The sequence below is a fragment of the Bufo bufo genome, chromosome 8 (genome assembly GCF_905171765.1).
Source record: "Bufo bufo chromosome 8, aBufBuf1.1, whole genome shotgun sequence".
Lineage (NCBI taxonomy): Eukaryota > Metazoa > Chordata > Amphibia > Anura > Bufonidae > Bufo > Bufo bufo.
Window position 1 is genome coordinate 208,233,468 of NC_053396.1, and position 14,600 is coordinate 208,248,067.

At 45.9% G+C, this 14,600-nt stretch overlaps 1 protein-coding gene across 2 annotated transcripts in view; it reads right to left on the minus strand.

Annotated features, from left to right (window-relative positions):
• Nucleotides 1-280: 280 nt before the first annotated feature.
• LOC120977446 (H-2 class I histocompatibility antigen, Q9 alpha chain-like) overlaps nt 281-14,600 on the minus strand; it is a 67,393-nt gene continuing 53,073 nt past the window's right edge. For both annotated transcript variants that reach the window (XM_040405411.1, XM_040405410.1), the window contains exons 4-8: nt 9,188-9,457; nt 7,821-7,919; nt 5,019-5,048; nt 3,270-3,321; nt 281-795 (exon numbers count right to left, since the gene is read on the minus strand). In XM_040405411.1, coding sequence (XP_040261345.1) covers nt 3,272-3,321; nt 5,019-5,048; nt 7,821-7,919; nt 9,188-9,457 — 449 coding nt within the window. In that variant the 3' untranslated portion in view covers nt 281-795; nt 3,270-3,271. The remainder of the gene's footprint in view (nt 796-3,269; nt 3,322-5,018; nt 5,049-7,820; nt 7,920-9,187; nt 9,458-14,600) is intronic.

Below are 14,600 nucleotides of genomic sequence, written 5' to 3' on the forward strand. Positions count from 1 at the left end.
TTCAGTAAATTATTGGATCCTCTTAATATTTTATTAAAGGGGTTTTGTTCTAATGTTTCAGAGAGGAAACTGCCTGGATGTTCTCCTGTTCTTCCCAGTTTCGGCTGCTGAGGCCATCGGTGATCAGGTGTTGTTACCAGGGGAGCTGCCGGGGCCACAGATTTCTCCTGCAGCGGCTGCAAGATTTATCTTCTTTGCACCAGAAAAGTGGCTTCATAAAGTCGCAATCTGTGTGTTTGTGACTTCTTAAATGCAACTTTTAGTTAAAAAAAAGGCTCAAGTGCCTCTTTTAAGCTGCCATTGCCACTTTTCCAAAAGAGGGTGTAACGAGGCTGGGAAAGTGTTGTGGCCAACACCTGAGACAAAGGTGACTATTTTCCTTTACACCAGTTTTCTGGAACAAATGAAGTCAAAAATCTACGGTAGCTCAAGGCGGCCGCAGATTTCTGTTTAGGTGCACAGACTGTCGGAGGAAGCGGTTAATTTATGAGGAGACCTGAGTCAGTTGGGTGCATCCCCCGGCAGCACAGGAGATATCAAGACTGACACAGAAAGCGCTGGTCTTGATAAATCTCCCCCTAGGTGCCTAATCTTTCTGCTCGTTTGTGAGATGTTTCTGTGGGTGAAATTGTCTCAGCAGCCATTTTATTCCAGGATTAGGCTGAATAGAAATCAGATGATTGTATATGGCAGGTTTCTTCTACATTACACACAATGAAGGGAAGTAATGACAGATGGAAAGGTGAGATTCCTTGTCTTCTAGAAGAATGGAAGCTCATGGCCGCTCGTCTGGATCTGTAGAGACAAAATACAAATGTTCTCATTAGAAGTCATTACACTGATCCAATAATATCCTAAAAACGATGACTAACCTTCTATGGCCGAGGACACTATAATGTATTCATATATTTGTTGCTATAGGAGTTTTATAACAACATAAAGTGAAAACCACATATTAAGTAAAGTGTGAGATCTCCTGTGAGCGCGGGTTTTATAGTAATAGAGACATTTACATAATTATAGATTTATTACTTTACTTATTCTGCACTGGTCCAGATTATATTATAGCTAGTGATGAGCGAAGCAAGCTTCGGATGTCGCATCCGAATTCACTTTGTTCAAAACTTTGGATTAATACTATATAAAGATCCGTCTCCGGACAGTACTAAAATGTATGGGCTCCGATGAGCCGAAGTTAGTTATTCGCCCATACATTTTAACAGAAGGATCTCTGTAAACTATTAATCAGAAGTTTTGAACTAAGCGACTTCGGATGTGACGTCTGAAACTCGCTTCGCTTATCACTAGTTATAGCCCTAAGATGGCTTTCACTGGGAACAGTCAGCACCTCAAACATCTCAGCTCCTATATACAGTAGAGGACGTAGGGGCAGATTTACTGATCCTATAGATCGGGGGGTGCACAACCTTTTCTGTCACATGTTGATCTGCGCTGGTTCACAACAGTCTATTACACAGGAAGATGGAAAGTGAATGGAGAGGAATGATCACTAGGGGTGGGTTCACATCTACGTCCTTAATTCCGGCAGTGTGTTCCGTTGGGGAAACAGACTGACGGAATTCCCTGTATCCGGCGTACATGCAGCATTTATTGTCTGGTTGAAAGCCTGCGCATACGCCGGTAAGCATCCGGATCCTATTATGGTGGTATCCGGTGGAGGAACAGACTGCCGGAGACAAAACCGCAGATGTGAACCCGGCCTACTGCAGTTGTTCCTCCCTCGTTCCGTTCTACTGATTATCGGCAGCACATTCCGGATTACATCGGCGATGTGCTGCTGATAATCGGGCATCATTCACACTGATAAATTATGAAAATCTGCTGATACAACAATTCTACAGCCAGTTATCAGGAATGTGCGCTCCTATGAACACTTGTTCCCAATAATCTCCTGCCTTCTTTGCCCTCCTGCCTCCTTTACTCCAATAGACTTCCTGGATGTAAACTTCCTGTTTGTTGCCGCTTCAGCCAATGGTCACATGATACAAGGGGAGGAGGTCACCGCTGCCGCCAGCAATTGGCTGCAGCAGCATCAAACAGGAAGTTTACATCCAGGGAGCCAAACGGAACAGAGAAGGCAGGAGAGAGAAGCAGCTGGGATGTAACTAAGTATGCTTCCCTTTGCAGGTCTGTCCAGGAGGGGCCAACATCAACCCCCCCCCCCCCCCAAATTTGCACAACTTCTTTAGTGAGCAGACACTTTTTTGTGATCTAGCACACGTGGTGGTTTAACAGTTGTAACTTTTTTATATGTTGCACTGCCCAAAACATTTTTGATTCTTTTTTTTTATTTTATGTGACACAGGGCTTTTTTTATGTCTTTTAGCAATTTTATTTTATTTTTTAGCTTTTTTAAATTGCAACGTAAGTGAGTCTTTTTTTCAAACTATAGCTGCTTATTCTTTAAATAAGCAAACTGACCCAAAAATAAATAATTAAAATGAGTTCACTATTTTGTGCCGGCCGTTTTGATATAAAATCTGTATAGATTCATGTGAATAGGGCAATTATGCTGTTTTGCTTTGTGTGGGCGTTTTTTATTTTTTTATTATTTTCTTTTATTTGTATTTTATAATATTTATATTTTATGTTTAATATGTCCCCCAATAGATTATTTAAAAGACCTTTTGGGGGACACTAACTTATTTTTTTTTTTTTTTGCACCAAAAAAAACCCCAGTTACAGAGGAAAATAGCGCCCTGTGGGGCCATTGAACACAGGCAGAGCTGATCAGTGTCTACTAGGGCCCTGCAGCTCTTTTATACCAGAGACCCCTGGTGAACACGTTATCGCTGGGTCCAATAGAGGAAGCGGTATACACGCATCCTCTAATCACCGATTAGCGCTGTGCACTAAGGAAAGGAGACGGCAGAAGAGGTAATAAACAGCTTCTGTCTTCTCCTCGTAGATATGACAAATTACGCCACTTTTTGGAGCAATTTACGACAAACTCTGGGTGCACTCATATCACTACATGCGGGCCATAGCTTCTGGGATGTCCTGCACAGCAGCGCATATATATGGGGACATTATCTCCTGCCATGTCCTTGGACAGGTGACACAAGGGGTTAGGCCAACCAGAGTGACGGAGAGGTGGCAGCTGAGATGCTGGAATGGCAGATCTGTGCCACTAACATGGTGTCTCACCCCTCATCTCTCTCATCCCAGTAGGTTTCTCCTAATCTTTGTTCCCAGATTTCATATTTCATTACATGGCGGAGTCATTTATATCACACGTAATCACTCACCATTAGGCTTTAGCTGCATTATCGGGCGCATCAGATGACGAAGTGTCTGAAGCTGTGAAAACAGGAAATTATTTAAAGTAAAATTCCACATTTTAACAAATTGTTGCTCGTGAAATGTGAATGTAAAGTGGAGAAACCTTGTAAATTCGCTGCTTTACTGTTATTATTTTTTCAGATTTTTTTTATTTCTTGTTTTCCTCGTTCTTGTACACAGCGATATCAATACTCTCTCAAAATGTTTCTGGTTTGGCTTGGTTCAGACTTCCCTTGAAAAGGGTCTCATAAACACAGCCCCTGTCCACATATATTATTAGGTACTATGGCATCACGAACAGCATCCGCTAGGTACTATGGCATCACGAACAGCATCACGAACAGGTCCGGTGCCAGCAGCGCGAGTTGGAGGTACTGTTATCGTTTAGCAGCCCAGTATTCAGTGCGGTCCGGGTCAGCGTGCCAGTAAAAAACAAGGGGAGCGCCCAGCCCTACATGTCTGAGACCTGCGGCCTAATCACAGTACCTGCTATTCTGCTCTGCCCCAGTGGTGACCGGCGATGACCATTCTGACAACCACCCTGATGTCTGCTCATAACTATTCTGAGTGTGTCGGAGATGCCACAGTTAAGGTAGGGGAGAATGTAGTGCCCTGGAGCAGGGGTACATTGGACATTATGCTCCTACTGCTATTATACAAAGCCATCAACTCACTACTTTTTTGCATTTTGAAGGGTTAACTTGCCCTGTGATTTATGCTGTTGTGTGCACTTATACTGCATCATATTGTTGAGCTGCATTTATATGTTTACTGCAATATTTCCTGTTCATTTGCACTGTTACTGCATTATATCTGCACTGCACTACGGAAAGGGTTAATGCACTGCCAGCTAATAGTGAGAGACTATATGCAAAATTTTGGCAGGTAAAAAAAAACAAAAAACACTGACCTTCTGACTGATTATTCATTCCCATAGACTTGCATTAAAACTCTATGACAATTCTATGACAGAAATTGCAACATTGTATCTCTAGGCTGTGCTTCTCCACTCCACCCCTCCCAGGTTTTAGCTCAGTTAGCAACTGTATATGAACAGGGCAGTTAGCGCCCCTAGTGTTTTGCAGATAGGGACTAGGGCTTAGTAGGAGAGACTCTGCCAAACTGCATGAGTGACCAGAAGAAGACGCTAAGATGGGGATACTCTCACAAATCCTGGATAAACACTGGTTTACTGCAGACCCTGACTCTCTGGATATATTTCCCACTGAGGTGCGCCACGCCTTACAATCCTCTCCGGAGAGCAGCAACACGTGGTGACACCTCGACAGTGTCCAGGGGACCCAGTGAAGTGTTGGGTCCACCCCAAATTCACCACCACTTTGATCCCATCCTCTATAAGCCATAATGGAGATCCGCTCTGTAATAGCACCCCGCCCTTGTGGAAGACTCAAACTATCTATATATTTCCCTGATGCTAGAGGGAAAATATGTGACTGGTCGCAGCTTTACCCAAAAATTCTGCCAAGATGGCTCCCATATTAGAAGAGTTGTCTGTGTTGTGTGGCGACAGAACATCTTTAAACAATTAAAAATTTCACTTAAATCCTATAAAAGGAAATCACAGCGAGGGCTCACACTACATACATCACAGCCTCCTCTCATATACCGCCACATACTGTCCTCTATATTCACAGGACACCGGTCATGGTCACATCTAATGACACATCTCAGAGACACATATACAGAATACTCACTGCTGGTCGCCGTGTAGTCGGCTTTCTTTCCTAAAGTAAGAAGAGGAGATGGAATTAGTAACAGGAGCCTGAAGATCCATCATCATTGGGTCCATATAAAGGAACATAATGGAGGACGGCTGAGGGGAGAGGACGTACAGACGGAAGGTCACCGGGTTATGTGTGTGGCAGCAGCTTTTCAGACACTTTTTATGGAACATTCCAGTAAAATCATCGCCATGTTGGCTGAATAAAGCACAGATTTCACATTATTTGATTTTCTTATTTTGCTGGTTATTTTTAGCTGTAATATCAGAAATGTTATCATGATTTCAGTATTTCCCAGATTAGTGAGGAAATACAGAGAAAGATGAATAGTGACTGGAAACCTTTTATACACCTCTGTTCACACTTGCAGGGTGCTCCTATAAAAAACACACAGGCTGCATCAGTTCAGCGTTAGGAACTTATAAACTGTTATTGCCAGCAGTACTAACTCCAGCCACCAGATGCCGCTGTGTCCTTTGTGAGCTGGCTGGAACTGTGTTCAAAGGCTGCAGGAAGTGAGAGACTCTGTCTGTGCTGCAGGAGTCAGAGAGATTATTCTGTGAAAATGACTGTTTATCTGAGGAGCTGTGCTGGAGTTCTAGATTCGTACAGACTCCAGTAGCAGTAGCTTCCCTGTGATGACTTCAGGAAGGAAGGGTACCGCCGGCACTGTGAGCCATAGCAGATCCAGGGAGTAGTGAACAGCGTGTACGCTGAAGGTAGAGGATCAACTTGTTTCTGTGTAGGCCTACACCGGTGACTCAGCGGCACAGTATCGACTTGTAGGCTCTGCTGTGCGCGCCACCGCGTTAGGTTCGTCAGGTCGGACATGAAAAGTGACTTCGCGTCTGGAGTATAAGGTACTCTGTGGATCTCTGTATTGCTGTGTGGTGTTTTGGTCTATAGAGGTTCCGGCAGGTCTGAGTCTGATACTCTGCCGGGTGATAAGTTTGTGAACCCCGTGCTGTGCCACCGGCGGATGGTTCTGCAGACACTACAGCGGATCTATAACGCTAAAGGGAGATAATATAGTTCTGGCAGTCGTACACACGGTCTTGCCTATAGTTAAAGGGGTTGTCCGGGTTCAGAGCTGAACCCGGACAACCCTTATTTTCACCCCGGCAGCACCACTGATATTGGCATCGGAGGATCTCATGCACCAATGCGCTCCCTTGCCCTGCCGCTAGATCGCGCAGGGTACGGGCTCTTTTGTTTACAATAACATACTTCTGCCCGGCATTGTGTTCGGTGACGTCACTGGCTCTGATGGGCGTGCTTTAGGGCTGCCCTAGCCATTTCAATGGCTAGGGCAGCGCTAATGCCCGCCAATCAGTGCCAGTGACATCACCGGACTTCCTGGCAGCCCCATGGAGAGCCCGGTACGTAACCGGAACTCTTGAAAATGCCTTTGCCCTGCGCGATTTAGGGCAGGGCAAAGGAGAGCATCGGAGCATGAACTGCTCTGATGCTCAAGTCAAGGGGGCTGCCGGGGTGAAAATGGAGGTATGTCCGGGTTCAGCTCTAAACCTGGACAACCCCTTTAAATTGGGAAACACCTTTCACTACATATTCCGGCGAGTGGCGCAGCACCAGGGTGATTGTAATTACATTTATTGCCATACTGTTGTTTCCTAGGTTTGATTTGTTAGGAATAAAAGTACAACGGTTCCTTATCAACCCGCGTGGCCTTGCTGTATACTGGGGAGCCCTCCCTGTTCACGACTTACAAAGCTCCTGCTGCATATGGAGAACATTTCTTGAGACCTCATTCACCTCATATCTGCCACAAATACCAGAATTTATGGTTTTCCAGGTGTGGCTACACTATTCCGTACAGCGACACACCGTAAATACATGGAGCTACGTGCACTGAACCCGTCACGGCTTCTGACTTCTTGTCTACATCGTGTTTTTGCTCCATGTTTAGCAAACACTCCAAAAATGCAAGGAAACACAAATGTATAAAACCATCACTGTACATTGTTTATACTTCGGAGTCCTATGGGTGACGTATGATATTGGAGGTCTATACAGGAGCAGATATCGCAGTCTTCTATCAGAGGTATATGCCGATGTCTACGTCTGATGAGAGGCCATAAGAATGTGCAGACTCCATACCAGGGCTGCTATACCCTCCTGCACTGACTCCATATACTACACCCAGGGCAGCCACATGCGGCCCACAGGCTTCTTCTGTGCGGCTCCTGACTCCTCAGCCCCATAACAGTAATGTCCAGGATTCAGTGACGTAGTCCTCAGTCCCCGGCATTGTCCCAGGACGTCAGCCATCTGTCCTGATAGAGGAGATCAATCACAGATCACTTCTGACTGGTGGGAATCTCCAGCGCTGATCTCTGTAGAGCGACACGAGAAGTGACCGCTGATCTAATGGACGTCCTGGTGGTAGAGAGCAGAGCAGGACCACACAGGAGACCATGGCTGGTGTATTAAGGGCGCTGTGCCTGGCACATTTCTATGGGCGCTGTGTGATCCTGGTGATATGACGGGCACAGATTTATAGGCGATTCCCTGTAGGGGGCACAATGCTGTCAGCAGCTCCATGTGGAGTCATGACTGGAGGACACAGCAGATTATATGTAACATGGCTCCGCTGTGGAGGGAATGTGTGACATCAGTATGGGGACAGTCTGGAGAGAACCATACAATATGGAGGAAATCAGAGGACAAAGTCTAACAGCCGAACATATAACCTCTACATGTAATATATATACACATACGTCCTGAGAGAAGCCGCGCTGTATTCCTGATACTTACTTCTGTATAGGACAAATCCACCAATGGCAGCAGCAAGAAGAATGATGACCACCACAGCTACGACCACAGGGGTGACCCAGACACTCGGATTACTTGGTTCTGGTTAGAAAACAGAGAGGTGAGTATGAGCTGCGGATTATACTGAGAGCTTCATGTAGCACAGACTCTACACATGTGCACGGTCCTGGCTGAGAAACATCTGCTCTAGACTTAGGTTCTCCTCAGGTTCATCTGACTTCATGTCTGGTGACCACTATGTGAATACATGGAGCTACGTGCACTGCACCCGTCACTGCTTCTGACTTCTTGTCTACATCGTGTTTTTGCTCCATGTTTAACAAACACTTCTCAAAAAACGCAAGGAAACACAAATGTATAAAACCATCACTTTACTAATTCATAGGAAATACAAAGGAAAAATAAAAAAATTTGCAATGACAGGTAAATAAGAACACACAGGGGAGAAACCCGTGGTCTGAGGCCGGTCATACATTATACATACACCCCTATAGCAAAGTATACATCCACGTATATAACAGCCTATGTCCAAAGCGCCAATGTAACGTGATATTTTATCACAAAGGCCCAGGAGAAGCATAAAATGGCGCAGTGTAGGGGTACGACCACACAGCGTGGGGTGATCCGCACCTTCAATACCGCACAGCCAATAAGAATTCAGACCGCCTATACAGTTCATTAGGTTAATATCAGGCATCTGTGGCCTAATTGGCGCGACCCAACCGGATTACAACTGCGCCGTGTGGTCGTACCACAACATGTAACTACACACAGAGGGGGATATATAAAACAGTAAATACCGACCGGTGTGTCCCCGCGCCCCGACACGCTGCTCGTATCTTGCTTCTTCAGGGGGTCGCCTGGTTTGTCCCCTGTGTGTTGTGATATGCCTGTCATGGCAAATTTTTACATTTTTCTTTTGTATTACTTGTGAATTAGTGAAGTGATGGTTTTATACATTAGTGTTCCCTGTATATACATTTTTGGAGGAATGCTTGATATGTATTGTATATATTCGGGGTAGTGTCGTTTTCTAGATACCCTTTCTTTTTTGATAGGTGACATCTATGCTTAGCGCGTACAATATCAGCCGGTATGTGCAGGACTTTTTTCCTGTCTAAAATGACGGATGTCAGACAGAAATGGCTAAAAACGGATGTCAAATGTGCGTAACGGATGCTTTCACTACAGGATCTTTTTTTTCTGTTCTGATGGATCAAAAAAACTGAAAAGTAAATGGTGATGTGAACAATAGGTCGTCTTCTGATGACACATTCTCTTTAACGGATTGTTCTAGATATACTCCATAGTCTTACTCCCATCATCCGCCCAGTACGGATACAACTCACCCCACACAACGTTCAGCGGCTCGCCCAGGCTGCTGTGATCCACATAACAGGAGTAACTCTCGCCCTCTTTGGGGATCACTTCCGCACTGACCCTGATCTGATAGGTGCCGTCAGGATTGGGGAGGGTGTGTGTGGTCTCATAGTCGGGAACGTCGTCCCCATTCTTCATCCACTTCACGTGCACAGCTCGGGGGTGAAATCCGTACACCTGGCAGTGAAGCATCATGGTGTCACCTTTCTTCTGACCGGAGACCTTCACCTGCGGCTGAACTGAGAGGGAAGAAGAAGAAAATATAAATGGACTCCGTATACCGGATCTGATCTGTCCTATACTCCGGCAGTCTGTACAATCAGCAGAGCCCCCTGTACTGTGTATAACACTCAGGAGACCCCTGTGCTCCTCACATAGAAGAATAGACCTCCATGACTGAGACCTGTCACTGCGGGGGAGCACTGCGGACTGGAATAGCAGAGGGGAACCGGCTCTGTGTCCTTCTCCATAACGTACAAATACTGTTCTAATACTTTCTATTACAGACACATCATAGGGTGTGATCAGATATCGCTCGCATACGCCATAACCCTGTGATTGCTGGGGTGTGACCTCTGGTCCCCGCTGGTCTGGACACAGGGAATGGGGCTGGGTTATAGTAGTGGATGGTCGGGGCGTCGCTGTGAAGGAACCATAACCCTGAGCTAATGCTATGGCCCCCTCCTTGTGGGGATCAGTGGGGGTCCCGCCCGATCAGTGTCAGTATATGGTAGCAGTACATGTGCAATGAGCAGGACCGTGGTACGGTTACACTGACGCCAAATTATGCAGTGGGTCAGGATAGAGGTATAATAGTCTATTGTTTGTTCGTGATGCCAATTGCAGCGTGCGCAGGGGACTGTCACAGGGCCCTTTAAAGTGTTGTAACTCACGCACCAGGTTAGGAATGCCAGAGTGGTGTAATGTCTCTGTATGGTAGTGGTAATGGTGTCAACGGTGTCTCCTACCTGGGTACGGCTGGACTCCTGGATCCTGGCTCACTTGCAATAAAATGAGTGTGGTGCTAGTAGGAGTAATAGAGGGATTTGCAGCAGTAAACGAGATCCAGGCCCTTGGTAAAGTTCAAACTTGTCTTTACTGGTTGTAGCTTTCATCCAAGCAAGATACAGCTTTAGTCTTAGGTCCCAGCAGGTATTGGCAATGGTTGGCAGGAATTTATCTTCTGCTCTCTCATGTACCTGGAGCTTTGCAGGAAAGGACGTCTGCTTTGTAGCTCTATACTATGGCAGGAATTTGGCTTCTGCACTCTCTATCTTCTGCTGTAAGGGGACTGACTAGCTGAGGAGGAATATGGCTTCTCCTGGGGTCTCTGGACTTTACTCACAGCTATCTTCTCAGGGTATGGTTCTTCCTGAAAGTGGAGTTGTCTGCTTGCTTCTTCCAGCTGAGGCTGAAGGGCTCAGGCTGGGGATGATGATCAATGTCTCAGTCGAGACAAGATCCTGGCTTGATTCCCTATATCTGGGAGCTTCTACACGCACACAGCCATTCCCTAGCAGGGGTGGCTGGCCCACTGACTCTAACTTCCTTCTCCACCCATGAGGCAGGATGTGGGCGCAACCCACGCTGCTCACAGAGGGGGGAGCTGAACTGGAATGAACTATTCCAGCCTAGAAACACTAAACTGAACTTAAGTCCTTGCCAGAACATTGCTGCCACCTGCTGGTGAACATGAAGAATTACAACAATATACATTTAACAAGGCTTACAACGCACATTTGTGAGGATGTTATGTGAAATTACATGAGATGACAAGGTTAAGGCTCTTAACAGATTGTAGCGGGGTAAAAGAGTTTAGTAACACAACTCTGGGGTGTTACACATGCACCATCACTTACTACAGCGGGAGATCCATTTAATCCATAGTAATATAGAGGGAAAGGCACCGAGGCCCTTGTTACACTTACAGCAGACATGAAGGAAATTACATGTATTTATCAGCGTCTTCTGTGGATTTATGTAGAAATTACATTAAATTGGAAATAATTAACTTAAAGAGGTTGGTCAATGGCCGGCTACATTGATGTAGAACGTTCATGGGGTAGGGGGAAGTATTCCATTTTTACCAGAATCTGCCCAGGTCTTATGCATTGGTGTAACTACCAGCACAGCAGCTGCTACGGGGCCCGGTCGTCCACCACTGTCAGAGCTCAGGGGCACAAATTAAAAGGCGTGAGGGTAACTGAAAGAAGGGGGGCAAGTGGGACATGTGCCCGGGAGCAGTAAGGGAGGGGATGCCAGCCTGGTTGGATACTGCATAGTGTCACTGTCAGCGGGGGAAATGTACAGATGCGGCAGCCATGAGGAACATACACAAATCTCTGCCATTGCTGGTCGGCGGCCACAACAGTAAACTTCCCAAACTGACTTATCCTTAAAGGTATGGAAAGAACCAGGTCCTGGCCGTCCGCCTTCCCCAGCATTCCTCCTGTGATGTCCTGTGTGGTAGGCTGTCAGCACATATATCCCTCAGTCATGGATAAAAGGGGCGATTTATCAGAGTTGCAAAAATGATGATTATTGGCTTTCGGGTTGAGGGTGGCGGTATTTGTGAACTGTTCGCATGCTGCAGTGAAAGTTTATCACGAATGGACAAATAGCACCATTATGAATAAGTGATGTGGAAACTGCGGAGCACCAGGTGTCACTGATGTGAGAGGTGAACGTCAGCTATGAAGGTGCACAAAGGCGGACAGACACTACAGGAGCAGCTCACCCCCATAATGACCCACAGGGCGACCAGACGTGTCTAATACAACAGCTTAGCGAACCCTACTGCTCATGGGGCTCCAAAGCAGACAGATGGTTCCTGCACCTCTGCTAATGAGCTTTAATTTTCACGACAGTATCGGAATTAGACCTCCTCTGATCGGTAATGGGTTGCCTTCTACAATGAGTCACGTTTTCTGCTCCATTGAACACATGGATGTTGGATGTGTCAGGTGAGAAACATCAGAGAACAAACACCCTGCAGCCATTACTGGAAGAACACAAGCTGGTGGGGGCAGCGTTATGGTCAGGGGAAGGTTTTCGTGGCATTCTCTGGGCCTCTCATCCATATGGAAGGCACTCAACCGATTTGGGTATGAATCCTTGCAGATCATGTACACCCATACATGCTAATTGTCTTTCCTGGGGCGGGTGGGATCTTCCAGCAAGACAATGCGACATGTCTCACAGCTAGAAATGTCCGACATTGGTTGAAAGAGCATATCCAAGACTTCCATGTACTACCCTGACCCCCTAATTCCCCAGAACGGAACCTATTTGAGTATCTGTGGGACCACCTCGATGGTCGTGTTCACACTATGGATCCTTCCCCGCGCCCCCTCCAGTAGCTGTGGGATGCACTGCAGTCAGCATGGCTCCAGATACCTGTGACAACCTACCAGGGCCTTATGGAGTCACCCCCCGCCCGTCTAGCTGCTGTCCGTGCTGTACATGGAGGTAACTCTGGAGATTAGCTGGTGGTCAGAATATATCGGGCTGAACTGTGTTTGTGTTCATACAAATAAATACATTCATGTACATAAAAAAAATGTATTTATTTATTCTAATAGTTATTCCCAACACTAAAATGATGTAAAATTATTTGCAGATGCAATTAGTTTCTGATCCACGGACTCCAACTATGGGGACCATCACTGGTCCTTCTGTGGACTTCAGTATTACAGATAAGGACCACAGATTACTATATTTTACTACAGCCCCCTGTTCACCCCCTGTCAGCGTTTAAAGCTGCGCATGCTCAGGAGTCCTCCCCATTATGTCAGCACAGCAGTCTGGACGGTGTATTTCAGCGCAGTCAGGAAAATAGGGGGCAGTAGGAAATAAAAAATAGTGACCTGGACTCCTTATGTGCAGCACTACTCCTGTATTACTACACATAATAGTCCAGGATTGTGGTGACAGAGTCCCTTTGCTCCTGTGGCCCCTGCACAGCACTTCCCCTGACCTCTCGCTGTGCACTGCAGCGCTGCTGGATATAACTGAACAGAACCGTCCTAACGGCATTTCACGCTCCGATGCTCCCCCTTGCCCTGCATTATGCAGGATAAGGGCTGTTTGCCTTTTTACACTGCTAGGCGGAGGCTTCTGCCTAGCAAGGACCCTGATGACATCAGTAGCACTAATGGGTGGTCTTTACCGCTGCCTTAGGCTGTTTTACAGGCTAGGGCAGCGCTATAGACTGCCCATTAGTGCGGTGACGTCACTGTGCTCACGGCTAAGCGGAGGCCTCCACCTAGCATAGCCCGGCATGTCACCAGATCCGAAGAAAAAGCCCTTGCCCTGCGCAATTCAGTGCAGGACAAGGGACAGCATCAAAGCAAGAAATGCTCCACTCATAAGGGCTGAATGGGGGAAGAAGGGGTTAAGTCCAGGCTCAGCTCTGAACCCGGACAACCCCTTTAAGAACTGCCTTGTTACATCTCTGCAATAAAGGGACAGTGTTACTGGGTGGGGGCACGATCTCTGCTGGGGCAAAATGGGACACTCTCCCAGTGTGAGGCTAAAGAGGGGCACTATTTTCAAGGAGGTCTAGTCATACCAAATAATAGACTGCTATTAAATTTGAGTAACAGTATTTTTGGACTATTGCAAATGTATTAGGGTCTATAAGAAAATAAAGTTCCCTGCGAGAAGAACTATTAAAAAAGTGTAAAAAAAAACATTAAAAATCACACCATTTCCCTAAAATTAAAACAAAAATACATAAACGATAAAAAAAAAATATATATATACAAATCATGGATATATAAAATTAGGGTTATTCACTTTAGAAAAAAGACGACTGAGGGGAGATCTAATTACTATGTATAAATATATCAGGGGGCAGTACAGAGATCTCTCCCATCATCTATTTATCCCCAGGACTGTGACTGTGACGAGGGGACATCCTCTGCGTCTGGAGGAAAGAAGGTTTGTACACAAACATAGAAGAGGATTCTTTACGGTAAGAGCAGTGAGACTATGGAACTCTCTGCCTGAGGAGGTGGTGATGGTGAGTACAATAAAGGAATTCAAGAGGGGCCTGGATGTATTTCTAGAGCGTAATAATATTACAGGCTATGGATACTAGAGAGGGGTCGCTGATCCAGGGAGTTATTCTGATTGGAGTCGGGAAGACATTTTTTATTCCCCTAAAGTGGAGAAAATTGGCTTCTACCTCACAGGGTTTTTTTTGCCTTCCTCTGGATCAACTTGCAGGATAACAGGCCGAACTGGATGGACAAATGTCTTTTTTCGGCCTTATGTACTATGTTACTATGTTACTATATCCACATGCAAAAACTACTACGTACTATAAAAATATTTATCCTATACGGCAAGATGGGGAAAAAGTCAAAATGGCAGATTTGC